Consider the following 27,603-nt stretch of genomic DNA (forward strand, 5'->3'; position numbering starts at 1 on the left):
GAGTTACTGAAAACCTTTTTAATTTGAATGGGTCTGCCAAACTTACTCGTACCTTTGCTAACAAAAAAAGGTTTTGCAATTCTGACCCAATCACCAACACACAAATCATGCTCTTTAGTTTTCCACTTCTTGTTGTACCAAACTGCAGACTTATCTTGTTTCTCACATACTCTCCTTGCAACTTCCTTGACATCACAACCATTTTCCACCAGGCCTTCACATTTTTCTTTGAGCCACCAGGGGCACATGTCAGTCGCAGGATTCCTACCTTTAAGTAATTTGAACGGACTGATCTCAGTGGTGGTATGAGGGGTTATACGATAAGTCCACAGTTTCTGTCTAATGCGGTTCAGCCAATCCCCCTTTTCTTTGATGGCATCAGAGACAAAGCCCTTCAGGACACGGTTGAAGCGCTCAACTTGCCCGTTCTCATGTGGCTCGTAAAGTGATGTACAAATGTGTTTGATGTTGCAGGATTGTAAAAACAGTTTCATTTCAGCAGAGACTAACTGCACACCATTATCTGACACCAAGACCGAAGGACAGCCTTCTCTAGCGAAAACTTCTTTGAAAAAGGAAATAACAACTTCAGAAGTGATTTTAGCTACAAATTTCACTTCTGGCCATTTAGAATGGTAGTCTACAATGACCAACGCAAAACGTGAACTTTCAGGTAAAACTTGGAAAGGCCCCGAAATATCAAAGGCTATCTTGCTCCATGGACACTCTGGCCATTTAACTGTCTTAAGGGGTGGAACGTGTAATTTAAGCATCTTATCACTATTACAGCACTCATCGCATTCTCTAACAGTGCGGTCTATGAACCTGTCCATCCCAGGCCACCAGAAATGAAGTCTTATAATACGTTTCATGGCTGAGATTCCTGGATGAGTCTTGTGTGCTAATTTGAGAATGAGCTCTTGCACACCACTAGGTGGGATGCATTTCTCAGATTTGAAGAACAAATCACCTTCACACCATAACTCCTCCGCTATGTTATAAAACGGTAGCAGCTCATATTCAACGTTATTCTTACTAGGCCAACCTTCTAAAAGGTATTTTTTCAACTTAATAAATTTTTCATCTTTATTCTGGCATTCAATCCAAAATTGTTCAGAAATATCTTGATACTGGGAAGAAACTAAATCTGTGAGGCCTAATACAAAATCAACCTCAGTGAGACTATTCACACTGTCAGCTTTGCTTTCACACGGAAGGCGTGATAAGCAGTCGGCAGTAACATTTTTCTTCCCTGGAATATATTCAACTTTAAAATGGTACTCCTGTAACTTGGATGAAAGGCGTGCAATCCTAGCAGTCGAGTTCCAACCACCACCAGCTGATAGGATATGCACCAAAGGTTTGTGATCCGTTCTTAAAATAAACTCACTGCCCCAAATGTAAATTCTGTAGTGTTCAATGGCCCATACACAAGACAGCAATTCACGTTCAATAACCGCATATCTGCGCTCAGTTTCATTCAATGTTCTGGAGGAAAAGGCTACATTCCATTCTAGCATACCATCAGTCTGAGATAGAACACACCCAAGACCGTACAAACTTGCATCAGTAGTAATTATGCATTTTTTCCCAATTCTAAAGGGTTTCAAAGTAGGGGAATTAACAATATCATGTTTGATTTCAGTGAAAGCTCTTTCTTGTTCAGTATCCCAAACAAAATCATTACACTGTCTTAAAAGCTTCCTTAAAGGTTCCATTTTGGTAGCAAAGTTTACGACAAATTTACTGTAGTACTCACACATTCCGGAGAAAGAAAGAAGTTGTTCCTTATTCTTTGGGGATGGAGCACTGAGAATAGCATCAACATTTGACTTCTTTGGAACAAGACCTTCCCCCGACAAAGTGTGGCCTAAATATTCAACTGACTTCCTAAACAGTTTGCACTTGTGTGCCTTGAGAGTAAGCCCAGAATTTTCCAATCTTTTGCACACAACACTTAAATGTGAACTATGTTCAGTTTCATTTTTTGAGAAAATCAAGATATCATCTTGAAAGCATTTTACAAATTTGTCAAGATCCCTGAAGATTTGAAACATGACGCGTTGGAAAACAGAGGCAGCGGACGCCAACCCAAACGGCATCCTTCTGTATTGAAACAGTCCCATGGGAGTGATGAAAGCTGTGTATTTCTTAGAATCTTCAGTAAGCTCAATTTGATGATACGCAGATCTAAGGTCTAAAGTGGAAAAAATCTGCGCACCATCAAACAAGGAAACCAGCTCATTAATATTCGGAAGGGGATGACAGTCTATAACAATATTGGAATTTAAGGCCCTCAAATCGATGCAGACCCTTAATTTTTGGTCAGGTTTGCGTACCAAAACGATAGGAGAAACCCATTCAGACGATTCAATGGGCTCAATAATGTTGTCTTTAAGTAGGTCATCCAACATTTCTTTAAGCTCGTCCCTAACATTTAAAGGAACTCCTCTAAGCTTTTGTTTGACTGGAACTGCACCCTCTTTGAGAACAATTTTGTGTGCAAAATTCTCCAGTCTACCTAAACGGTCACAGAAAACTTTATTGAACTTTTCACTCCATGAAGAAATAACATTATCCTTCCCATTTACATCAGAAATAGAACTAATCATATCTTGTTCACTACACAATGAAATGGGATCTTTGGCACGTGGATTTAAAGTAATGCCAAGTTCCCATTGATCATGCCAACCCAATACATTGATTCCTTTGACAGCAATGTAAAGTTTAATTTGAGCTGACCTTCCTCTGAAACATAAAAGAACATTAAAGAAACCTTCAATATCAATTGCATTACCATTGAAACTTTCAGCTAAAATATCTGAGGGTTGTAAATCAGAACTGTAACAAACTGTTGTTAACTTTTCATTAAAGTATTCCCTAGTAATAATCGTCCATGGAGATCCAGAATCTACCATGAGTTCGATAGCGATGGATGAAATGTGGAAAGTACATTTAGGAGATTTCTTACTGGTTGATCCAAGGATAGAGACAACATATCCACGTTCAACCTCCTGTTTAACTTCATCCACAATGCCAACAGAAGATACTTTAGTGGGAATGGGCATAATAGATCGTCCAGAGCGACCTTGGGAATTGTACCTTCTTTCCCTACATACATTACTAAAATGTCCAAGTTTGTTGCAAATATTGCAAGTTCTGTTTAAAGCAGGACAGCCCTGAAAGGAAGCTATATGTGATTTACTACCACATCTGTAGCATGAAAACGATGAGTTTCCAAAGTCTGATCTTCTGTTATTAATACCCACAGAATTTTTATATTTAGACTGAAAAGGGATAGCATTTTTATCATCAACTTTGGGTTTAACAATACAGACTTCTTCCTCTACAGTAGTTTTACTGGGATGAGAATTTGAGGTTTGCTTAACTACTATGTCCATCCACTTTTCCGACATTTCAGTAGACTTAGCGATGGCTATGGTCTCTTCTAAGTTAGGATCACCTATACACCAAAGCTTATCTTGTACCTTCTTGTTTTTAACATGAACAATAATCTGATCACGGATCATCTCATCTGCCATAGCACCAAAATTGCAATGTAAGGTCAGAGCTCTTAAAGCAGTGAGAAAGTCATCAAACGATTCCTCTTGTTTCTGTGCTCTAGTATAAAATTTGAAACGATTTAAGGCAATATTAGCTGTGGGTTTGAAACGTTTTTCTAATCTACCAAGAGCTTCGGTATAAACATTAACAGAATCACCACTTCCACTAGGTACAGTAAATTGAGGTAAAGTTCTAAAGATTTCTTGGCCTTCAGAACCCAAACAATGTAACAAAATGCTTTTCTTTCTTTCTGATCCCATGCGCTCCCCATCAATGGCTTTCATATAATTGAAAAACTCCTCCTTCCACCTTGACCAAGGCATGGGAGGGTCACCTTTAACCTGTAAAAACTTAGCAGGGGGGTCAAATTGCATGGTGAACCAGATAAGTAGCAACAACAATAAATAGTAAAAAAAAAAATAGAATGAAATAAATAAATAAAACGAAAATAAATAAATAAATAAATGCAGACTCAAACACTCAAACAGAAAAGAGTAATAATTGAATAAAATGTACTTAAGTCAATATGGAATCACTTAGTTTGAGGTGATCGAGTTTGTAGTGCTGTGGAAGTTGCAGCTTGAAGAACTGTTGTTGGAAGTACACTTGCCGGTAAATTTGAAGAAACGGAGTGTAAATAAACAACAAAATGAGAGTTAAGGTAAGCGCTAAAACAATGGTTCAGTTTAAAAGCAAGCGCTAATAAAAATGGGGAAAAACAGCAGGAAACACCATTATAAACGGACTCGTTCGGTCGTCGATGCGTTGCTAAGCAACGAAATACAAAATGGCGGCACGTAACGTGCGTGAAGGCGTTGTAGCGTGATGACGTTGACACGCTAGACGAAGCAGACGTAGATCCGGAAGACGTGGTTGCTGGGCAATGGAATCCGCTTGGTAAACAATGCTGATGGTTGCCAAGCGATGACGTGTTGGCTCTTGTTCCTCCGTTGCCAAGCGATGACGTGTTGGCTCTTGTTCCTCCGGCAAATAAACAAAGTCGATGGTTGCCAGGAGATGACACTTCGCTCCGCGATGACGAACACTGAAAGGTTGCCACGGAGATGGAAGTACACAGAGACGTCGCGCTGAGAAGTCGCGCTGAAGGTGGCAAAAGTCAAAAGATGCAGGCAGACTTAAAGGTCAGAAAACTGCAATATTTGGTACTTTGAAGTACAAAAACGAAAATAAAAGGTAGTTCCATAGAGATACTTGCAGAGAACGATGAGCAACGTTTCACAAAGGCAATAAGTTTTCTTCAAAGACAGGAAATCCAGTAGAAATGATATAAAGATGTAAAATGATCCAAAATGGGTTCAAACTCCGCTCCTGTGCTGTAGATGGCTGGAGTAAGGTTGTCCTCGTCGCCAAAATTTGTAGTAATCCAAGAAAGCTTGAGGTATTCAGAAGGTTTATTGAGCAGCACAGCATCAAGTCCTGACACAGCAGGATACAGGTGACAACTGACTAACAGTGGAGAATGCTGTGTGAGCAAAGCTCTGTTAGGAATGTAGAATCAAAAGGAAACATGAACATGGCACATGCTATTAAAGGAGTAGCAGCATAGATAAACTATACACAGAGATATGCAGGATGTAACACCACGTCTCTTGGGTGTGGTGTGATGTGGCCGTTCTGGTGAAGATAATTGTCAACGTGGCTAGGTGTTCTGTAGGCGTTGCAAACATCACATCAGTTGTGTACTTGTAACTCCATAAGGGGAGGTCACGTGATCAGGTGAGCTTGTGTAGACTGATACAGCCCATAGGCCACAGTCTGTGCTGCCACCCTTTGCCTGTGCACCATTCATCACATCCACAGTACAGCAGCATGCTGATGATCGTTGACATACCTGAGGACACAGTTGTAGGTACTCCCAACGTGGCCACCTAGCTTTATAGCCCTGATTTATACACCTCCAAGTGACTCTCCTGTGCCTGTCATTAATAGCAGTGTTGTGAGGCAAACCACCCTCCACCATTTACTAACCATCACAGGTGTGTGTTTCCATCCATGTATCTAGTTGTTGGAATTTTGGGGCATATTATCAAGACAGGCGATACAATTATCGCCATTTTAGCAGCACAAAACTGCCGCTAAAACAGCGATAATAGGCTTAATAATATGCTCTATGGAATTCCAATTGAAGCCCATGTTAAATGTGAAAGACATCTAACATGGGCTTCAATAGGAATTCCATAGAGCATATTATCAAGCTCATTATTGCCGTTTTAGCAGCAGTTTTCTGCCGCTAAAACGGCGAAAATTTAATCGCCTGTCTTGATAATATGGCCTATTGTTACCTATGTGTGTCCTCATCCAGGCTCATATCCAAGTGTGTGGATGGCTACAGTTTGTTGCGTACTCTTGCATTTCATACATTTGCACACACATATCCTTCATACTGTGGTTACAGGATGACTACACAAATGCGTGTGATGAAATTTGAATTTATTAGGTGATCTTGTGCAGGAAACGTGAGTATGTGCTGTACAGAAAGGGGGGAATCCAAAGTTCACTGCTGGAGATGAGATGCCTTGCAGTTAAAGTCAACAGAGTCCAGCACACAGTGCTTGGCATCATTGGGCAGATTGTGACCAGCAAGTCCATGTGGGAGAGTCTAATGGGTGATGTTGTTGCACCCAAGGGCAATATGCCAGGTCAGGTGTCCTGGGAGTTGTGCATGACCCACTGCCTCTCAACGTCTTAGCCGTGGACGACCCTTCTTCCTTGGGGGACCCTCAGGTGCAGGCCTGGGTGATGCATGGGACGCTATGTCAGACAGTTGCTCCTCTTCCTCCTCCCTCCCTGTGGCTGGTGTTGCACTTTGCCTTGATGTTTGTGGCCTGGTGGCACAGGGAGGGTGCTGCATGTTTCCAGCAATCTGACGTAGTGATTGACTCATGTCCCGATGCACCGTCAAGAGCTCAGCCAGTGTTGCCTCCACCCGTCCATAATGTTGTTCTTGCCTGGCATGTTGCTCAGCCTGCTGTTGTTTGAGTTCGGTGAGGGCCTCCGCTGCCTGGCTAACCTCCCTGGTGTCCCGCCGGTATGCCTCCAGGATGGTAGTCAGTTCAGTCAGACCGGTCCCTGCAGCTGACTGGCCAAAATCTAGCCTCCGCCTTGCGCCACTCCCACCACCCTGACCCAAAGGAGCACGGCCTGCGCTTGTGGGCACATCCGATCGACGGGACCCCCGAGTGCTGGCAGGGTGGAGGTTGTCTGCCACCTCAAGGGTGCCCATCAAAGAATGTCCCTCATTTTCAGACTGGCTGTCTATTGGATCATGGGCAGGGCTCTGACCTGTCTGCTGGGATGTGGTGGGAATGGGTCCGATGGTTGGCACAGATGTAGCTGGGACAGTTGCTGCAGGGGTTTGGGATCCAGAGGAGCCAGGTTGGTTGGGGTCATCCACAGTGCGTTGAGTGGCGTTGCTGTCGGTGGGGTCAGGGTCCTGCTGAGCCTGGGACTGGGATCCTTCTCCCCCCTGGTTGGGGGTGGTTTCCACACATTGCCCTGTGTGTGTGAGAAACAGACACAGTTAATGCACTATCAGAAAACATATATATTTTTTATCCATTATCAGCATCACAGTTCCACAAGCTTGACATTGTTGTCATTGTTCAGTTGTGTATGTAGTGGTATCAAATAGACATGTAGTCAAGTATTTTTTCCTTCTTCCATTCTCTTGACAATGAGTGACACAGCCATTGCTGTGTCTTGTCTTGCCAGCACAACACATATGCAGCAATGCACTGTTTCGCGCTACATTCAGGATACAGTGTCAATCCTTATGGCTGCGTCAGGCATGCACAGAGTTTAGATGCAGCAGGTTCTTGTAAGAGACAGAGTTTATTTTTTACTGATACATTCCAGTACTTTGGATAGTTGTTGCTGTTCCGTGATGGCCAAGCAATGCCAACCCCCCAGGACCCTATACACCCACTTCTGCATCATGGCTTTAGCACGTGGCACTTGTCCTAGAAGCATCACCTTGACAATACACATGTCCATGTTGGGACTTAAGTGCATGCACAACGTTCATATGATGGGCCAAGTGCATTGTGTGAGAGGCACAATGGACTTGAGCATCTGCACTGTGCATGTTATTGTTGTATGTGTATTCATATGAGAGAGTGTTTAGTTGTGGTACATGACCATTGTGACAGTATGGCACTCCATTGCCTGTCCCCATGGGATTACTTTCTGTACGGGGTGTGACGGGCCATGCTAGTAGTTGGTATGTGATTTGCAATCTTCCATCTTTTTTGTGGTTTGGCTGTGCCCTCATGAGACATGCAACCTTGATCGTGGTTGAGGTTTCCTACACAGGATGTCTGACCTTGTCCTGGAGTTTTTGTTTGCAATGTTCACGGGAGTGCCTTGTTCTGCCTACACCAGGGCCCATTGTCTACTACAGAGCTTTACAGACTGTGTGTCCTGAAACAGTACTGTGTCACCTGCAAATGCTGGGATTGCCGCAGGCAGTTGACACATTACTGCTGGTAATTGAGTAACATCCCTCGACACTCTGGTGTATGGTCTTTAATGGACCTATGATGTGCTGGGGTGTGACTGTGTGTGCCCAGGTCACTGGGGTGGGTTGACCGTGGGAGGATAACTGTAGGCGTAATACAGAGGGAGGAGGGTGACAGGGTGTGTAAGCCAGACCTAGGTAGGGAGACAGAAAGAGGGAGAGTGAGGGGGACGGAGTTAGAGGGGGACGGAGACAGAGGGACAGAGACAGAGGTTGCTAGACACAGGGAGACTGTCGGAGGGAGGGAGACAGATAGATGGAAGAGGGCAACAGAGGGATGGAGACAGGTGGTTCGGCCTCACTCGCTTGCTACACTGCCTTACTGTGTCACCAAATGATGCATCTACAAAACATGTCTTAAGAACATGGAAAAAATAGATTTGTGTGGTGTACTGTCTTGTCTGTACTTTCACACTCCCTATGCATTCAGCATGGTGCTTGTGTGTGTACCTGGGACATATGGGATGAGAGCAGCCTCCTACCCTATGCCTTCCGCCCATTCTGCCTCCACCTTGCAACTACCCCCATACAGTTTTGCACATCTGTGACTCATGGCCACCCACCCCCATACTGCTGTGCACTGTGGTAAGTTCCACCATATTACATGTGTTTGTTGTGTACTCACCAGGCTCAATGACTCCTTCTATGTAAATGTAAATGTAGGTGTATTTATATAGCGCAACCTGTCACCCAAAGGGCATCCTGGCGCTTGCTTAGGGAACCCGTCCTGGTATTCCCCTGTGAGAAGCCCCGGCAGGGTGTCCACAGGGTGAAAGCCAGGCATCCCGCCGCGAGGGGCCGTCGTGGAGATTAAGCAAGCTATTGCCCAGAGTTGCAGAGTGAGATCCCGTGAGTTGAGTAGGCACCGGAGCGAGAATTGTCGAGGCCGTGGAATTTTGAGCCCGAGACCCGCCGAGGCGGGGAATCGAACCGTGGTCCACGGTCGATCCCAGCTTCCGGGTCTGCCGCCTCTAACCACTGAGCCACACTTCTCCTCCGTGTACTCCCACGGGTGGCAGCAGGGTCATGACTTTCTCCTCCCTGGATGGTATACTGGAGGTTTGCAGGGACCACCACCACCAGTGTGGTGTGCAGCGGCGTAGTCCAGGTCCATCTTCTTCTTGACCATCCTCCGCAGATCATACCACCTGGACTGGCATTCCACCTTGGTGCGCCTGATGGGTGCAACAGCATTGACCTTGTCAACGATCCTCTCCCACAAGCGAGTTTTGTCAGCTATGCTGGTCTGTCTGACCAATGCGCCAAACAGATGGGGCTCGACTCGGATGACTTCATCTACAAGGATCTCATTTTCCGGGTTGGTGAACTTTGGATTCTTTTGTGTGGTCATGGTGTGAGGTGTGTGTGATTGAGAGGGTGATGGTGTGTATGTAAGATGGTGTGTGTGTCTGATTGTGAAGGGGTGGTGTGGGTGTATATGTAATAGGTTGTATGTGTGAAGGTTAATGGGTGCAGTTGGTGATGTGCTGGCAGGCTCTACTTTTTGCAAATAGGTATGTTGCAAAGGATGTTGGGTTGTATGTGTGTCCACTTTTATTGGTTCACTTGTGGGTGTGGCTTAGTTTGAATTGGTGGTGTGTGTGTTATATGGGGGGGTGTGACTTGTGCCCTCTGTTTGGCTGTGGCCAGAACTTTGTTTGTCAATGGTGTGTACACAGGAGACATGTTTAGTGTTGTTGTACGACTAATTTGAATAGTCCTTGTGTTGGTTTAGGGGTTTTGTGTGGGTGACTTGTACGGGCCATCGGGGGTGTTGGGGTTCGTGTTCGCTTGAGGGGGGGTGTGCGTGTGGTGTGCGTGCGTGCGGGTGACTTGTACGGGCCGTTGGGGGTCACGTTCGCTTGAGGGGGGCTGTGCGTGTGGTGTGCGTGCGTGCGGGTGACTTGTATGGGCCGTTGGGGGTGTTGGGGGTCGCATTCACTTGAGGGGGGGTGTGTGTGTGTGGTGTGAGTGCATGCGGGTGACTTGTACGGGCCGTTGGGGTGTTGGGGTTCGCGTTCGCTTGAGGGGGGTGTGCGTGCGGTTGACTTATACGGCCGTTGGGGGTGTTGGGGGTCGCGTTCGCTTGAGGGGGGTGTGCGTGTGGTGTGCATGCGGGTGACTTGTACGGGCCGCTGGGGTGTTGGGGTTCTCGTTCGCTTCATCGAGGGGTACACGGTTGGTATGTTTCGCTGCCGCTTGCTGTTAGGAGATGTTTCCGTACAAATCAGTCTTCATGCGCGACTACTTTGGCCCGTACGAATCGCGTACAGGCTTTCCGCACCGAATTGTACTAATGTTGTTGTACGGCATGTTTAGTAATCGTACGGAAGGATATCCGAATCTAATTCGTACGGGTCACCGACTTTGATTCGTACGGTGCGATGATTTTCGTACAGTAATCGACGAAAATGAATCATACTACGCAGGTCGTATGGTACTTTCCCATTCGTACGGATTCGGCTACGAATACGAATCGTACGGCGGATTTTTCTCCGGATCGGAATCGGCCCCTTGGTGTAATAATTTCATTTTACTCTCTACTTCTGCCAACAGTACTTTCCACACCTATGTGATTAAAAATGCAGAACTTGCTCTTTTAGCCTATTTCATCACTGTCTTTTGAGATAGTACATATAACGTACTGCTCTGTGAAAGAAAGTACAGACTCATCTGTGTCTGTTCCAAATTTTCGTGCATCTTAAATCCACAGCAACATATTAATATGAAGAACATCTCTTGCTTGGTGCTATTTATGCCAAAAGAAATCAGTGACTTCTCCAAGAGGTGGATTTTTTTTTGCTGCAAATGAAGGTGCACATGGCTTAAAATCTGTGATTAAAATACTAACTATCATTTGCAGGATCAAAAAAGAGCAAAGTTTTCCTGGTATCTTAAGATTGATGTCCTTAATAATATAGCTTGCTTCAATCAAAAAGTCAAGCAAGTCCTCCCATGCATAATCTGTAAACTGAGGGTCACTAACCAAGTTGGGTCACCTAAATTTTGTAACATATATTTTAGTTCACCAAGACAACTATACTAATATTCATTGGTGCCACGTTGGCATGCAATCAAATTGATCAAATATGTATTCCAACTCTTCATCTTTTTCATGAATATTGTTGACAAAGTCTCTTGTGGACATATTTTGTACATTAACTCACGTTTTAAGAATATGGTCAACAGCGTATGATTGTCCAGACAAATCACTTTCAAATAGCCGATGGATATATAAGAAATACTTTGACAAAATCTAGGGAACTGTGAATATAATATGGTTGATGTATACTCAGCTGCTGGTATTTGCACTGGGTGATCCTCATACCATCCACCTACACTAGTTGGAAATAGTGGTAGACAACAGCGAACTTCAAAACTTTTTTTCCCCAGACACTTATTGGAGCTCCTTTATCTTGTTTCATCGGGTACAGTTCAATGGCATCCCCCATAACTTATTTTGAAAGCAGTTAATGGATACTGTAGTGCTCATTGATTTCTTCAGAATTAGTTCTATCCACTTTTTCAAACTTGAAGGCTACATTTCGTCTTCCATGCAACTTCCATCTGTGAGAACATCCACATATTTGTGATACACATTATTCTGTTTCAGATAGAATGTAGCATTCTTCAGCTTATTCACATCCACTAGTTCTTGTCATTTTCTTGGGGGTTTTTTAGTGGGCACACCATTCACTAGAATAATAAGCATTTCATCTATATCTCTCTCTGCCCGCATAGTTTCAACATTACATTTAAAATCTAAAGGTAAAACTCTACCTTTAAGGACTTTCTGCAGCTTAGTCGGTGGTAGTTTCCCTGTCTTTGGTTTCAAATGAACTATTGCTTGGAAAGGGTGTACAGATTGTATCAATATTGTTTCATAAACATTAAGATGTCGAAGTTCCTCTGGAAGTTCAACCAAATCAAACTTATTACGTATTACTCTCGCAGGCATTTCGTTGTTCTCTAATTTGTCATAGCAATACTTAAAAATGATCTGCCATGTTAACACATCGAATCGTTCATCCATAAATAAATTCACAGCAAATTTTAGCCACTTTTCACAGTTTTTCTGCTCACTTTTTGAGAACACACCAACATTTTGTGCTCGGCCTTTGTAGTGAGCGCGCTGACAACATATACAAACAGGTTGGTTTCTCTGTAGAAACTGAATTAAACTTTGCTATTTCTCATGCAAAGTTATCTGTGTTCTCTTCCTCTACGTGTAAGTCCAGCACTGTTTTCAGGAGAAACATAGCTTCACATGGACGGTGCTTGAGAGAGTCAAGGGTAACCCCAACAACATTGAGGCTGTGTTACTAGCTAAGGAAGCTAGATGGATTTTCAGAGAAAGAAGTGTCACACAGGGTCTGAATAAAATATTGAATGGAACAGAGTGAAGTAAAGTAACCTGCAGTATTCCACTGTGTTCCACTTCCAGTATTTTGAGCTTGCCTTTGCCCCCCTTAGTGGGTTAGTGGGGTAGAACTATGGTCAATGCTCAACATCCGGTAATCGGAGCCCTTAGTGTCCCCCAGAGCGACTGGCTATGCGGGTCAACTCAGCCGCTGACTGCAACAATAGGATCGATTTCTGGATCCCCTGAGTGTTTAGGCCACACAACAAACATCAGAGTATGGCAAGTGGAGAGTAGTTTCACCCTTACTAACGCCATACAGCCGCAAGACACTAGTGTTTACTTTTGGGTGTCTACTTGTTGGCACCCTGGTGTCCGTTTGGAAAGGGCGCTATTTTGTAAGAGCATACAGGATTGCTAGACACTTTTGTTTATATTGTGTATCTATAGGTCTGTGTCCAAGTTTGTTGAATAGAGGTATTCTCAATAAAGTTTTTTTAATAAAAAAAGAAATTGCGGTTGCCTATGAACATTAAGAAAGTCGTTGCTAAGAATTATACTGGTTGCCTCTCAACGGGCAATGTAAGCATATAGTGAATGGCACTACGGTCACACCGGACATGGATGTGAGTCCGGTTTATATATGTGATTGCGTGAAATATCTTGATAATACAATTAAACATGAGGTTTGTTATTTGCATGGCTTGAACTCCTTTTCGCTATGCGTTAAAATTGAGGACTTGTTTATTATAATGAGGAATGGCAGTGATTTGCACGTTTGTGACTCCGTTCAAAGATGGCGCCCGCAGTAATCTCCAGGGTCACATGATGTCTCCACCACGTGACCGGAGGCAGCCTGGGTCCGGGAAACTTGGTTTGTTTAAAAAGTGGACAGAAAGGAGCCTCGGCGTTCCTGGGATGATTCAAGGGTCTGGTTTAGTACCCGTACGGTGAGGAGTTGGGGACATGAAGAATGATAGTTTGTGTCGTGATTTGTGCTTGGCGTGCTGAGGCTGACATGCGTTTTAAACTCGGCATTAATAACAACAACGGCTGCGTGTCAGAACCCTGATGAGTGCATCTTTTGGGTACAGGGGTACATGACAGGCTACAGCATGAGACCATAAACTGCTGGGAGCAATGTGCGGCATGCGTTTGGTCCATTCACTATGGGTCCGTGTTTATGGAGTGAATGTGAGTTTGTTAGGCTGGCAATTAACATGGTTTCTGAACAACGCAACATGAGCCAACATGTAAGAGAGACATGGTTGATTTTACAATGAATAGCAGCAACGCAGCAACAGGGGTTGTCCTGTGAATGCGTTTGCAGTATATCAACGCTCAACATATGTGACAACGTGTTTATTACTTCTAGATTGATGCGACAATCGACAGTTGGGTAGAGAGCTATCCCTTGCCAGCTGGTACGAGAGGACGTGGCTGTACAAGGGTACTTGGTCTTTTTCTATACGAATAGTATGCAAACATATGATTAATGCTAGGAGTGTGGTCCGTAGGTGGTTTTAACTAAGGCTGTGTTTCCAACTCGACAGTTCCGATAATGATGATGTCCAACACGGGTGCAGTGACCGAGTGGTGAGCCCTGATGAATCTGCCATAAAGTGCATAAGGCAGTGAAACATGTTGGCTACAGTTATTGGTATGCGACGTTAAGCTACCAGCCTTTTTATTTCATCAGTACACACCAGATCTATTAATAAAGGTGTACTATTGGTGTCTCTGCTGATTTTAATCACTTTTGATGTCACATCAGGGAGCGATTCCTTGAGACCTTTGTTTTGCACCTGTCCTTTTTCACTACACTTATGGTTTTGTTTTGGACACTCTTTTCCTTCATATTACTTTGAAAAAGAATGGCAACCGATGATGAGAAAGGGGCTGTAAACTGGTAACATCTGCCAAGTGCCCCGAGGGTTGTTCGCCCGTGAGGTGTCATTCTTTTTCACCACACATTTTTCACTCTATTTATTTTCAAGTGTGGGTGGATGTACTGTCTCAGTTGAGCAGACATCTGGGGATGTGTCGAGTTGAATTCCTTTCGGAATCTCCCTTTTTAGCTACAAACAATGGTTTGATTTGGACAGCTAGGCAAAGATAGAATATACCCAACTACATACAGAGAGGGTGCAAGACTGGATCTAAATAGTATAGTTTTTTTCCAGAAAATAGTAATTGGATGCCTATTAGATGAATGCTAATGTCCAGGGTACAGGGATTTTTTTGATATTGACGTTCTGTTCCTCTACACCTGGACATACCAACTCCTCATTTCCCCAGACTCTACTTCATGAACTAAGAAATGGAATTGTATATTGTCACAAACATTTTCAACCTCTGATACTGTACCATACAAAAGTGCTTTGTTCATTTCTCCTAAACACAACATAGGACTTTTTTTTACAAAGTAAGGTCTTCTAACTAAATTTAACATTTTTGAATGATGAACAGCCAAAATCTGGAAATGATGAAAGGTGCTTATGCACTATTTCTTGGACAAACACACCAGTGAATGTCCTTGAAATTTAGTATATTTCCTTACTTTGCACATATCTAATCCTTGCAACATAGCAATTTTCAGTTTCACACTTTTACCTGGAAAATGACATAAAAAAATGTCTTAATATATCTATTGATTCCTGGGGATCACTACAAATACTGCTATACTACCATTTATACACAGGGACATATCTACGCCTTCCCTGTACCTCTTCAGCTATCTCTTCCTTTACATTTCTAGGAACATCTCTTCTTTTGCAATGGGAGTACTATCTTTTACTACCTAGCATCAACTAGTTGTTTCAACTGCATGCACTAATGTGTTCTCTTGCAAGTATCTTTCTTCATTAAAGAAAGGCTCAGTACAAGATGTACGCTTTCATTCTCCTCTGAAGATTTGTGCAAAAATTACTTATAAGTCTTTTTTTCAGGTTTTTTTCTCTTCACAGACAACAATATTTTGTCCAGTGTTCTCATTCTCTTCAGTATCAAAATAAACAGTTTCAGCTTCACAACAAATTCTTTATTAACTACACTCTCAATATGTTGTTTCTGCTTCATGTTTTGAATCAAATTCTCTATTGCTCTACTACGAAACATTCTCACTCTTAATTCCTTAAATTTATAATGTTTTTGTTGCTGAATTAGTTGCTTTCTTATAAGATGTCTCACTTTGACTTTCACTTACTCCTTCTCCTGAGTTGATTTTAAAAATCACTTTTTATTAGCATGCTTTTGTACATTTTGCTTTTTTCCACATACTATTTTTTGAAACTTCTTTGATCTCTAACCAGCAGCTCTTTTCTCTTTAACAGCATTTTTCGCATTATGTCCCTTTTCACTGTCAGTTGTAAGCAGATAGTAGTTTTCTCTGTTTTTTTTCTTGTGGCTGTCTTTTTCTGCATTGTTAATCTTCCTTTGTAAATACAAATAGATGTCTGAAAAGCAAATACACAATACATTTACTGTACATACTTTAAATTTCAATACTATAAGCAATTCAAAGGCCGCATAAGTAGTTGTAACAGGCAGTGTAAGTCTGCCACTTTGGATGTATAAGTGCATTTATGAGTTGGTGTATGGATGACTGACTTGTTGGCTGTGTTAGTGGGTGATGGGTATGTTACTGTGTGTGCAACTGGCTCAGTTACTGCTGAATACATAAGTGCTCTGTGTATTTGTGAGTGAAAATGTGAGTGCTTCTGTTGCCATCTGACTAGCTGTGTGAGTGGCTCTATGCTGTTCTACATAGGTGTGTGAGTCGCAGTATGGGTGGGAGACTGGATGCATAACTCAGCATATGCATCTTAAAGTACGCATGTAATTCCCAGAAACTTGAAAGCACGTCTTACCTTTTAAGCCCAAAGCACACTGCCCTATGTCCCACCTACGGCCTACCTTAAGAGTGAATTATTTGCAGTAGAAGGGGCGTTTAAGGCTATGCAAGGAGTTTGAAATGCCAAGTCAGCCTGCACTGGCAGGCCCGAGGCATATTTAAAAGGCTACTTGTCTGGATGGGTGACTTGGCAGTGTAAGCTCTTCAGAACATATCTGAATAAGTGTACTAGTCCCTCTCTGGGTGTGTCATTGGATTTCTAAGTAACTATGTAGCATATGACTGGCTCTATGTATTAACTCTGTGGGTTTTCAAATGTGTATGTAAGTGGCTATATGGATTGCTTACTGGCTGTGTTAGTGAGTACTGGGGTATGTAACTGTGTGTGCAACTGGCTCTGTTATTTCTGGATACATAGGTGCTATGTGGGTATGTGAGTGAATGTGTAAGTGCCTCTGTTGCTGTCTGAATGGGTGTGTTAGTGGCTCTATGCTTATGCACATATGTTTGTGAGTCGCAGCATGAATGGGAGACTGGATGTATAACTCGGTGTATAGGTCTTCAGGGACATGAGAACTCTTCCTACTCCTGTGCATAAGGTCAAGAATCTGGGCATCATCTTTGCCAACTGACTTACCTTTTAGCATCAAATCAATAAAGTTGCCTCTCAGGTTTGTCTAACACTGAAGTCAATCTGGAAAATGAGACCATTTATCCCCCCAGGCGCAGTAAAAACACTGGTGACAAGCTTTGCAATGGCTAGACTGGACTATGAAAATGCCCGTTACTTGGGACTTCAGAAACAGCACATGCTTAAACTTCAGCGGGTGCAAAATGCTGCCGCCAGGATGTTGCTGAATATTCCCAAGTTCCAGTCCCTTTCTCAAGGCTTAACAAAACTCCACTGGCTCCTGTTAAAAAAGAGGACAGATTTCAAATCTCTATGTCTAGCGTATAAAGCTGTACATGGACCAGGACCTGCATACCTGAAACAGCACTATTCATGGTATCATCTTTGAAAAATGCTACGCTCAGCTCAGAGCAAACTTCTCCAGACACCCAAATTCAGGAAAGTTCACTGAGGAGGAAGCATCTTCATCCTGAACACCATAAAATTGTGGAACATGCTCCCTCTACCCATCAAAAACTGCCCAACACTACTCTCTTTTGGAAAAGCACAGAAAACGTGGCTTTTTTCAAATTAAATCCTACCTCCTTTTTCATTGCTGGCAGACTCCTCCGATGCAGCGCCTAGATGCCCCTGGGCATTCGAGCGCTATATAAAACTCAAATCAATCAAAAAATGTAACTCACTGAAACTTCAAAGCATGTCTTACCTAATAAGCTGTGCTCCTTGCTTGATGGAATACTACGGCCTATCTTAGGGGTAACTTATATGTAGAAAAAGGGGAGTTTAAGACTTGATAGGGAGTTTTAAATGCCAAGTCGGTCTGGCAGTACAACTGCACACACAGGCTCTGCTGTAGCAGGCCTGAGACATGTTTAAAGACTACTTGTCTGGATGGGTTACTTGGTGGTGTCAGTTCTTCAGTACATATCTGAATGAGTGTATCAGTCCCTTTGTGGGTGTGTCATTGGATATATAAATAACTAGGTCAGCTCATGGCTGGCTCTCTTAGTAACTCTCTGGGTTTGTAAATGTGTATGTAAGTGGCTGTATGGATTACTTACTGGGTGTGTAAGTTAGTACTGGGATATGTAACTGTGTGAGTAAATTTGTGAGTGCTGCTGTCGCTGTCTGACTGGGTGTGTGAGTAACTCTATGTTATTGTAAATAGGTATATGAGTAGCTGTATGGGAGGACTACTGCAAATATAACTGGATGTATGCCTTTGTTCATCTTTCTCTGAGTGAGTACTGGGTGCATGAAAAGCTTTATCTGTATCTGAGAGGATATGACAGCGCCTTTATACCTTTGAGAATGAGTATGTAAATAGATGTGTAGGTCAATACATGGCTATGTCAATGATTTGATTGATGTCCCTCTATGTTAGCCTGAGTCTTTCTAGCTTTATTGGTGGTGCATACATAAGTACCCTCTTGGCACTGTAACTAAGGGTGTGAGTGCCTACCTCACTGTGTGTGGGTGCAAATTACATACTAAATTACCCATATCTACTTCCAAACATTCATTCATTGGAGCTTAATAAAATAACTATATTTTCTCTTCAGACATTTTTATTCATCCTTTGCTGTTCATTGTAGTTTTCCTTAATGTCATCATCTACCCTTCATTTTTTTTTCCCTTTGACTGTTGTGTATAACCTATATATTTGATTACACTTTATATAAACCCATAACTTTTTATATACATCAACTTTTTAAAGGTAAACCCCAATTGACATACCTGTTAAATGTCATTGCTGTTCTCAATTTTTTTTCAGTATCAGAATATTTTGCCAGTAAAAATACAAAGTATACCACTATTTGTACAAGGAACCATTAATGCCAACCCTTCCCGCTCTGCTTTTAGTGATACAGATGTTGTAATCAAATCACAACTTTCCTCTCATATTTTAATTTTGTTATACCATTTCTGAATGGACACTGTTCTTCGACCCTCTGCCAGTAGACCCCTCAATTGTGGAGTGCCTCAGGGCTCCTCCCTGAGCCTTACCCTTTTTAATGTCTACCTACGCCCCCTAGCTGATGTCGTCCGCCCATTTGGTGTGAAGATCGTCAATTATGTGGACGACACGCAGCTAGTGGTAGCACTGGACCCCCCCCTGAACTCTCATCACAGTTTACACAAATGCCTGGAAGCCGTCGCTGCTTGGATGTCTGGCTCTTGTCTTAAACTCAACGGGGTCAAAACAGAGATAATGCTCCTTGGAAATAACATCGCGAAATCCATTGATCCTATCTGGCCCCTCTGTTTAGGAAGTCCCCCGCAACCCAAGGAGCAAATCAAGAGCCTAGGCATCTGGCTCGACCATACTCTAACCTTCAACTATCAAGCTACCAAGCTTGCTGCCATCTGCTTCGGGCTGATGAGACTACTCCGTAAAATTCTCCCTCTCCTTCCGTTCCATTCAAGACGGATTATGGTTCAAGGATTAATCCTCTCCCATCTTGACTGTGGAAACGCCCTATATCTTGGGGCCCCACAATCTACACTTAAACTCCAGGTTATTCAAAATTGCGCGGCAAGAATTCTCCTGGATATTCCTCGCCAAACCTCAGTCAGAGCCAGACTGAGGGACCTTCACTGGCTCCCGGTGAGATCCAGAATCGAATTTAAGAGCATGTGCATTGCACACCGCTCCTACTGGGGAACAGGCCCCTCTATCAATTCCCCCCTGGTGAAAGCCTACCAGCCTTCCCGTTCACTCAGATCCGCGACCTCCCACCTCGCCTCAGTACCACGCATTAGGAAGGCCAGGTGTGGAGGCCGCTCGCTCTCTTACAACCTAGCCAGGATTTGGAACTCCCTTCCCCTCCCTATCAGATCAGAACCCAACCTTCTCACCTTCCGTAAACTTCTTAAAACTTGGCTTTTCAGCAATACTTCGGCTTAATTCTTCATTCAGCTTCACTTATTCCAGCCTTTCCGGCTCAACTCAATCTCTTCACAGCGCTGGGACGCCCCTGGGTAGCCAACGCGCTTTACAAATCCTCATTCCATTCCATTCCATTCCATTCCTCTGTAAGACTCCTGTTAAGAAGTCCAATTAGATAGTGTCCTGGAAGGGGTTGACTCAGCACGACACAACCGTGTAACTTCATGACGGATCCACAAATCTAAATGGGAGCCCCCAAACCCACTTAACTATCTGCTGTTAAAGCATGGCATTTACACTTTACTTTGTAAAAAGAACTAAGGGGCATATTATCAAGCAGGGCGTTAACATTTTCGCCGGTTTAGTGGCAGAAAACTGCAGCTAAAGCGGCGATAATGGGCTTGATAATACGCCGTAGAGAATGCCCATAGAAGCCCATGTTCACACCAGAACATGGGCTTTTGTGGGAATTCACAAGGGCATATTATCAAGCCCATTATCGCCACTTTAGCTGCAGTTTTCTGCTGCTAAAGCAGCGATAATGTTAACGCTGTTTCTTGATAATATGCCCCTAAATTACAAACCAAACACTTCCTAAAGAGCAATATTTCTGTACCACTTAGCGCTCTCAGATTTAGAATCTACTCTTTTTGTTCCTTTCCCCCCATGACTTTTTGGCTCTGTTTCCACAGTAACCATATTTGAAATACTGACTGCTAGCACTAGATCAAAAGTTCACAACCCTTTCTGTGAGCACCATGCTACGTTCAAAGTGAACTGTAACAGGCATGGCTGACTGTTGGAATATTACGTGTATCCCGACCAGCATAACTTTTTTTAATTCTTCCAGAGCCAATCACAGAAGTAATTGTAATGACTCAAAATCACTACCTATTTTTAGCTACCTGCATATTACCAGCATCCAATCAAATATGCTTTTTTTTATTTAGATGCTGTCCTTCATTGTAACTGCCTTTCATTTTGAAAACCGTCTCATTCAGCTACAGCCTTCTCCTGTGCGCAACTCCAGTTTGCCTTCAAAATGGCTAGAGTGTGGATTGTGGGCCATAGTTTTATGTTGTGGGTCTGAGAGAGTTCTAGAAAGGGTGGCATTGACAGAGACTTGGGTTTATTTAATGTGAACATTACTTTGATTGGCACAAAGGATTAAAGTGGCATCAATTGCTGCCTTTGGTAAAAAGCATTGTGGATTGCCACCATCCAGACCTTATGATTGTGCATTGTGGTGGCAATGACCTATACACACTCACTGGGGTTTGACTGTAATTCCTAATGAAGGGTACCTTTGGTACATTAATGCACTTTTTCCACACACTGCCTTGGTGTTCTCCAACATTTGCCAAAGGCAGAAGTAGAAGTAGTCAAATGAATTCTGTCCACAGATAGACAAAGCCGGGAAACATGCCAATAAAACAGTTTCTGCATTCCACAGAGACCACAACATGGGCTCAATATACAACAACAATTTACGCTTTGATATGGATGGCATATATTTAAATTATGGAGTTTATTTCACAGAGAAAGGCAGCAGGGTGTTCCTCAACAACTTGAAAGACTGCATCCTGTTTTATGTGTAGTTATCTGCACACCGTAAACACAAAGGCTCTTTATAGAGCGACCCATTTCCCCAAACACAGGTCTTCTTTTAAAGTCTTTTTTTTAAAATGTTTTCTCACCTCTGCCGATCTGTCGCAGTTCTACTAACCAAAAGCACATATTCAATATATAGCAGTACATTTAGGATTCAATTGTACAGGTTTGTTACTGTATCTGTGATTGGGGGTGTGGGTCTGTAGGCGGGTGTGTGACTCCATATATGGGACTGTGAGTGGATCTGTCAGTGCCTGCATAGGTATGTGAGTGGGTGTGCAAGTGCCCGTGAACGTCTCTAAGAGGGTGTGTAAGTGGATCTATGGGTCTGTGAGTGGGTATGTGAGTGACTGCATAGGTTTGTGAGTGGGTGTATGAGTACCTGCATGGATCTGTGAGTGGGTCTCGGAGTGCCTGTTTGGGTCTGTGAGCGGATGTGTTAGTACCTGCATGGATATGTGAGTGGATGTGTGGCTCTCTCAATGGGCCTGTTACCGCCTGTGTGATTGTGTGAGAGTGTATAAGTGGGTCTGTGAGTGGGTGTATATGTGTCTGTGTGTGACTGGGTGTGTGAGTGGGTCTGTTGGTGCCGGAGTGGGTGTGTGAGTACATGTGTGGTCCTGTAAGTGGGTATGTAAGTAGATGCATGGGTCTGTGAGTAGGTATGAGAGTACCTGCATGGGTATATGAGTGTCTCTATGAGTTTGTGAACGGGTCTGTGAGTGCCTGTGTGAGTCTCTGACTGGGTATGTGACTGCCTGTGTGGGATCTGAGTGGGTTGTGAAAGTGCCAGTGTAGAACTGTGAGTAGGAGTGCCTATGTGGGTCTGTGAGTGGGTATGAGTGTGCCTCAGTGGGTTTATACATAGATGCATGGGCCTGTGAGTGGGTGTGTGAGTATCTGCATAGGCCTGTTAGTACCTGTGTGGGTGTGAGTAGGTCTGTCAGTGCCGGCACAGCTGAGTGGGTGTATGAGTACCTGCACCGCTCTGTCAGTGGGTCTGTGAGTGCCTGTGTTGTTCTGTCAATAGATATGAGAGTGCATGTGTGGATCTGTGAGTGAGAGTGTGAGTGGTTGTGTGGGTCTGTAAGTGGGTGTGTGAATGCTTATGTGGATGTGTTATTAGGTCTCTGATTGCCTGTATCGGTCTGTGAATGGGTGTGTGAGTGTACTTGCATGGATCTGTGATTGGTTCTTTGAGTTCCTGCCTTATTCTGTTAATTGTTTTGCCAGTGCCTGCATAGGTCTGTGAGTAGGTGTGGGAGTGTCTGTTTGGGTCTATGAGTCAATGTACATGTACCTAAATCAGTCTGTGAGTGGGTGTGTGAGTCTGTGAGTAGGTGTGTAATTCTCTGTATGGGTCTGTGAGTGGGTGTATGAGTTCCTGTAGGTCTGTCAGTGGGTGGGCCAGTGTCTGTATAGGTCTGTGAGTGGATGTGTCAGTGCATGTGTAGGTCAGTGAGTGGTTGTGTGAGTGCCTAGGCGGGTCTGTGAATAGGACTGAGAGTGTCTGCATGGCTTTGTGTGTGGGTATGTGAATGCCTACATAGGTCTGTGAATGGGTGCATGACTACCTGAGCAGGTCTGTACTTGGATTTAGGAGTACCTGTGTGTGTCTCTGAGTTTGTCAGAAAGTGTTATCTATTTTTTTAAGTGAATCAAGATTTGCGGACCTCTTGTAGATTTACACGGGGGATGCGATATGCCTTGTGGGAGGTCCGTGGATTCCTGAAATGGAAAACCCACCTATATAACTCAATTTTGTACCCAACATAGGTCCCTCTCACACTTTTCAACACACCTGTGAGATCAGGGTATCTTTTCAATCATTTTCCAGAAACATTTTAAGTCTGCAGGACCGTTCCCCGAAACTTAAAATGGTGGCCGCAGCCTCCCAGTCAGGTTTTGATTAGCTGAGCGTGACTTCACTGGTCTGCGGAGGGTCTGTGGAGGGTCTGCATCCCTAGATTTTCCTTTAATAACTTCTCCACTACTGGACAGATTTACACCAATTCACAAAAAGAACTCTTTCTGGACCAAGAGTTACCTCTCTGCCAAAATTGGGGTAATTCCGTCCAACAGTTTGAGCTGTAGTTGTGTCCAAAATCTCTACGGGGGAATGGAATGGGAAATGCAAATTTTTTGACACTCCCCCCACCCCCTTTTCTGGGACGCCCCATGATTGGATTATTCTAAAACTTTCCATACAGAACTAGACATACTGTGCCACGTCAAATAGCGGCAAAGTTATAAATAAGTCAATATACGCTTTCCCTATGGAAACTAGGTGCTAACTATATCTACCTACTAGTGATACTGCATATATAAATATATATATATATATATATATAATATATATATATATATATATATATATATATATATATATATATATATATATATATATATATATATATATATATATATATATATATATATATATATATATTATGTCCAACTCTCCTTCGAGGAAGGAAAAATGAAAACGCACTCACGGGGTCAGTGTAGTTTCCTTCCGATTTATTTACCAAATGGCAGTCAGTCTTTCAGTAAAAAAGCACCGACGCGTTTCGCTGTGTACACACAGCTTTCTCACGGTCATAACAAACAAACACTAGTGAGCCCCTCCTATATCAATAGGGTGTCGCCAGAAAACATTTACAAAACGTCACTTCCTTTGTTAATGATGGAGGTGATGTGGGAATTGTAGTTCATGTTGTGATTTTAGACTATTATGTTTTGATTGCTGTACATTAAGCACATAGATGTTACATATGGGTTATGTTGTCACATTTTTCTATATCAAGTAGCCAGTTATTTCAAAAGCGCATGGTCATCTATTTCTAACCACCCTTAAGCTTTTCACATAGTGCTTAAAACGTAAGCCTAGATAAGCCAATAATCATTCCTGCCCTCTAGTGGGCAATTCAAATATATTGTTTTTTACTTTTTTACTTTTTATGCCCTCCAGTGGGCATACCTGCATACTGTGCAATTGTTCCCAGTGCCATCTACTTCTGTGACACACATGGTAACTATCACATCATCACATTTACTCTTAGTCTCGTGAATCACAATCCCACTTATGTTTCACAACCTGCTGAATACTACTGTCCGTTCTGTCTATATTTGAAACAAAAGATCATAGTTCATAGTAAAGACACCAATTTCATAGATGCACATAAAGTTCTTCACTTTGGTTAAGACCTGTCGGAGCCATTGTCCTGAAATTTAAAATTTGTCGTGACTCACGGCATCTTAAAGTTTTTTCTCGATCCCCCCCTCTGTCATGTGGGAGGACTGTTTCCAAGGCATAGAACTTGAGAAGTGTCCAATCTGCATTATGTAATTGTTCCATGTGTTTGGCAACAGCGTTATTGCGGTCTTTATTTACTGTCGCTCTCACATGTTCCAGAATTCTTTTTTTAATTCCTTTTTAGTGCTCCCGATATATTTGAGTGCACACGGGCATTCTATCACGTATACCACATGAGTGCTTACACAGTTTATTAGTTCTTTTATTCTCCATATTTTGTTATTCGGCATTGTCACTTCCTTTTTGTTCACCGCTATTTGACACACCTTGCAGTGTTGGCATTTAATGAAACCTTTTGTTTTCATCCACTGAATGCCTTTCTTTTTTTTGGTGTTATCTCTGTAATGGCTTTGTATCAGTCTGTCTTTGAGGTTTCTTGCTCTTCTATATGTTATTTCCGGGTGCTTGCCCACTATTTTACTTGTAACAGGATCTAATTGTAACAATTTCCAATTCTTCCTGATGATTGTCACAATTTGTTTCGATTCCCTCGTATAGTCCAGAATCAATCGTATTTTTCTGTCATCAGTTTGATCGTTCTGTTCAGTGTTTTTCTTTTTGGATGTAAGTGTTTCCCTTCTTACTTTGTTGTTCGCTCTTCTCCAGCATCTTTCAATGATTTTCTTGTTATATCCTCTGTTTTTGAACCTGTGTGCCATTTCGAAGCTTGTCCTTTTCCATTCTTTGTCTTCTGAACAGATCCTTCGCAGTCTTAGAAATTCCCCATATGGAATATTTTGTACTACCGACGGTGTATGGAAACTGCTTGCATGCAGTGTGGAGTTCGTTGCAGTCTCCTTTCTGTGTAGAGTAGTTTCTACTCGTTCATTGTGAATGTAGATTTCCGTGTCCAGGAATATGGCTTTTCTTTTGTCGATGTTATAAGTGAATCTTAGATTGGTACTTGTGGAATTTAGAATTTGGAAATATGCTTCGAATTCCTGCTTTGTGCCTTCCCAAACAATGAGAAGGTCATCAATATATCTGACCCATTTTGCAATTTTGTTAACATAGAAATCATTGTCAGGGTGCCAGGCAATTTGTTGTTCAAACCACCCCATTGTGAGGCATGCATATGCCGGACTGAAGGCAAAGCCCATAGCACATCACTTAACTTGCTGAAATAACTCTTCACCAAACAAAAATGTATTTTGAGTCAAGCACAGTTCGATCATTTCCATTAACATTTGGTTATGTCTTTTGAATTGTATATCCCGGTCTTTTAGGAAGTGAGCACATGCATTTAGTCCAATGTCATTTTCAATGTTCGTATACAATGATACTACGTCCATTGTAACAAGCATGTAATTAGATTGCCATGGTAGTTCTTCCAATTGTTTTAGCAAGTCTGTGGTATCGCGTAGATAGGAACTTAAATTGGTTACCAGGGGCATTAGAAAAAAATCAATGTAACTAGCTATCGGTTCCATAAGTGATCCTTTGGAAGAGACGATTGGACACTTCTCAAGTTCTATGCCTTGGAAACAGTCCTCCCACATGACAGAGGGGGGGATCGAGAAAAAACTTTAAGATGCCGTGAGTCACGACAAATTTTAAATTTCAGGACAATGGCTCCGACAGGTCTTAACCAAAGTGAAGAACTTTATGTGCATCTATGAAATTGGTGTCTTTACTATGAACTATGATCTTTTGTTTCAAATATAGACAGAACGGACAGTAGTATTCAGCAGGTTGTGAAACATAAGTGGGATTGTGATTCACGAGACTAAGAGTAAATGTGATGATGTGATAGTTACCATGTGTGTCACAGAAGTAGATGGCACTGGGAACAATTGCAGAGTATGCAGGTATGCCCACTGGAGGGCATAAAAAGTAAAAAAGTAAAAAACAATATATTTGAATTGCCCACTAGAGGGCAGGAATGATTATTGGCTTATCTAGGCTTACGTTTTAAGCACTATGTGAAAAGCTTAAGGGTGGTTAGAAATAGATGACCATGCGCTTTTGAAATAACTGGCTACTTGATGTAGAAAAATGTGACAACATAACCCATATGTAACATCTATGTGCTTAATGTACAGCAATCAAAACATAATAGTCTAAAATCACAACATGAACTACAATTCCCACATCACCTCCATCATTAACAAAGGAAGTGACGTTTTGTAAATGTTTTCTGGCGACACCCTATTGATATAGGAGGGGCTCACTAGTGTTTGTTTGTATTGACCGTGAGAAAGCTGTGTGTACACAGCGAAACGCGTTGGTGCTTTTTTACTGAAAGACTGAATGCCATTTGGTAAATAAATCGGAAGGAAACTACACTGACCCCGTGAGTGCGTTTTCATTTTTCCTTCCTCGAAGGAGAGTTGGACATAATTAATTAAGGCTGGGCTCAGCCGAGGACCACGCACCGAAGTGAAGTAGCGCCAGGGGTCTGCCAAACCGGAGCCAAACTGGGAGCATATATATATATATATATATATATATTCACTGAAAAAACCATAGGTTTTAATGACGTTATAGTTAGAAATTAGCATTTAAAAAAAGTTTTAAATTTACTGAAAAAAAAATATGTTTCAGGGATGTTATAGTTAGAAATTAGTATTTAGAAAACCTTAAAAATTCACTGAAAAACGATAGGTTTCAGGGACATTATAACCATTACTACAAAAGGGGGCCCCTGAAGGCTGATGACAGGCAGGTCGGACAGGGGAGAGAACCATAAAACAGTCTACAAAGACCCAAGCCTGAAAACTGATAAAGGAGTGCTAACAAAGTCACTAATACTTTAAGACATCTCTGTGCAAACAGAAAAATTCCCCCAAACGAATAAGCAAAAGGGAATAAAGAAAAAAATATATTTTTATTATTTATAGT

The 27,603-nt window shown here is 42.5% G+C and overlaps 1 protein-coding gene across 1 annotated transcript in view; it reads right to left on the bottom strand.

The window, feature by feature from the left end:
- Positions 1 to 6,262: 6,262 nt before the first annotated feature.
- LOC147707477 (uncharacterized) overlaps positions 6,263 to 27,603 on the bottom strand; it is a 62,851-nt gene continuing 41,510 nt past the window's right edge. Inside the window, exons 2-3 of the mRNA XM_086925651.1 lie at positions 15,770 to 15,916; positions 6,263 to 7,080 (exon numbers count right to left, since the gene is read on the bottom strand). Coding sequence (XP_086781777.1) covers positions 6,263 to 7,080; positions 15,770 to 15,916 — 965 coding nt within the window. The remainder of the gene's footprint in view (positions 7,081 to 15,769; positions 15,917 to 27,603) is intronic.

The sequence above is a fragment of the Lissotriton vulgaris genome, chromosome 6, assembly GCF_964263255.1.
Source record: "Lissotriton vulgaris chromosome 6, aLisVul1.2, whole genome shotgun sequence".
Classification (NCBI taxonomy): domain Eukaryota; kingdom Metazoa; phylum Chordata; class Amphibia; order Caudata; family Salamandridae; genus Lissotriton; species Lissotriton vulgaris.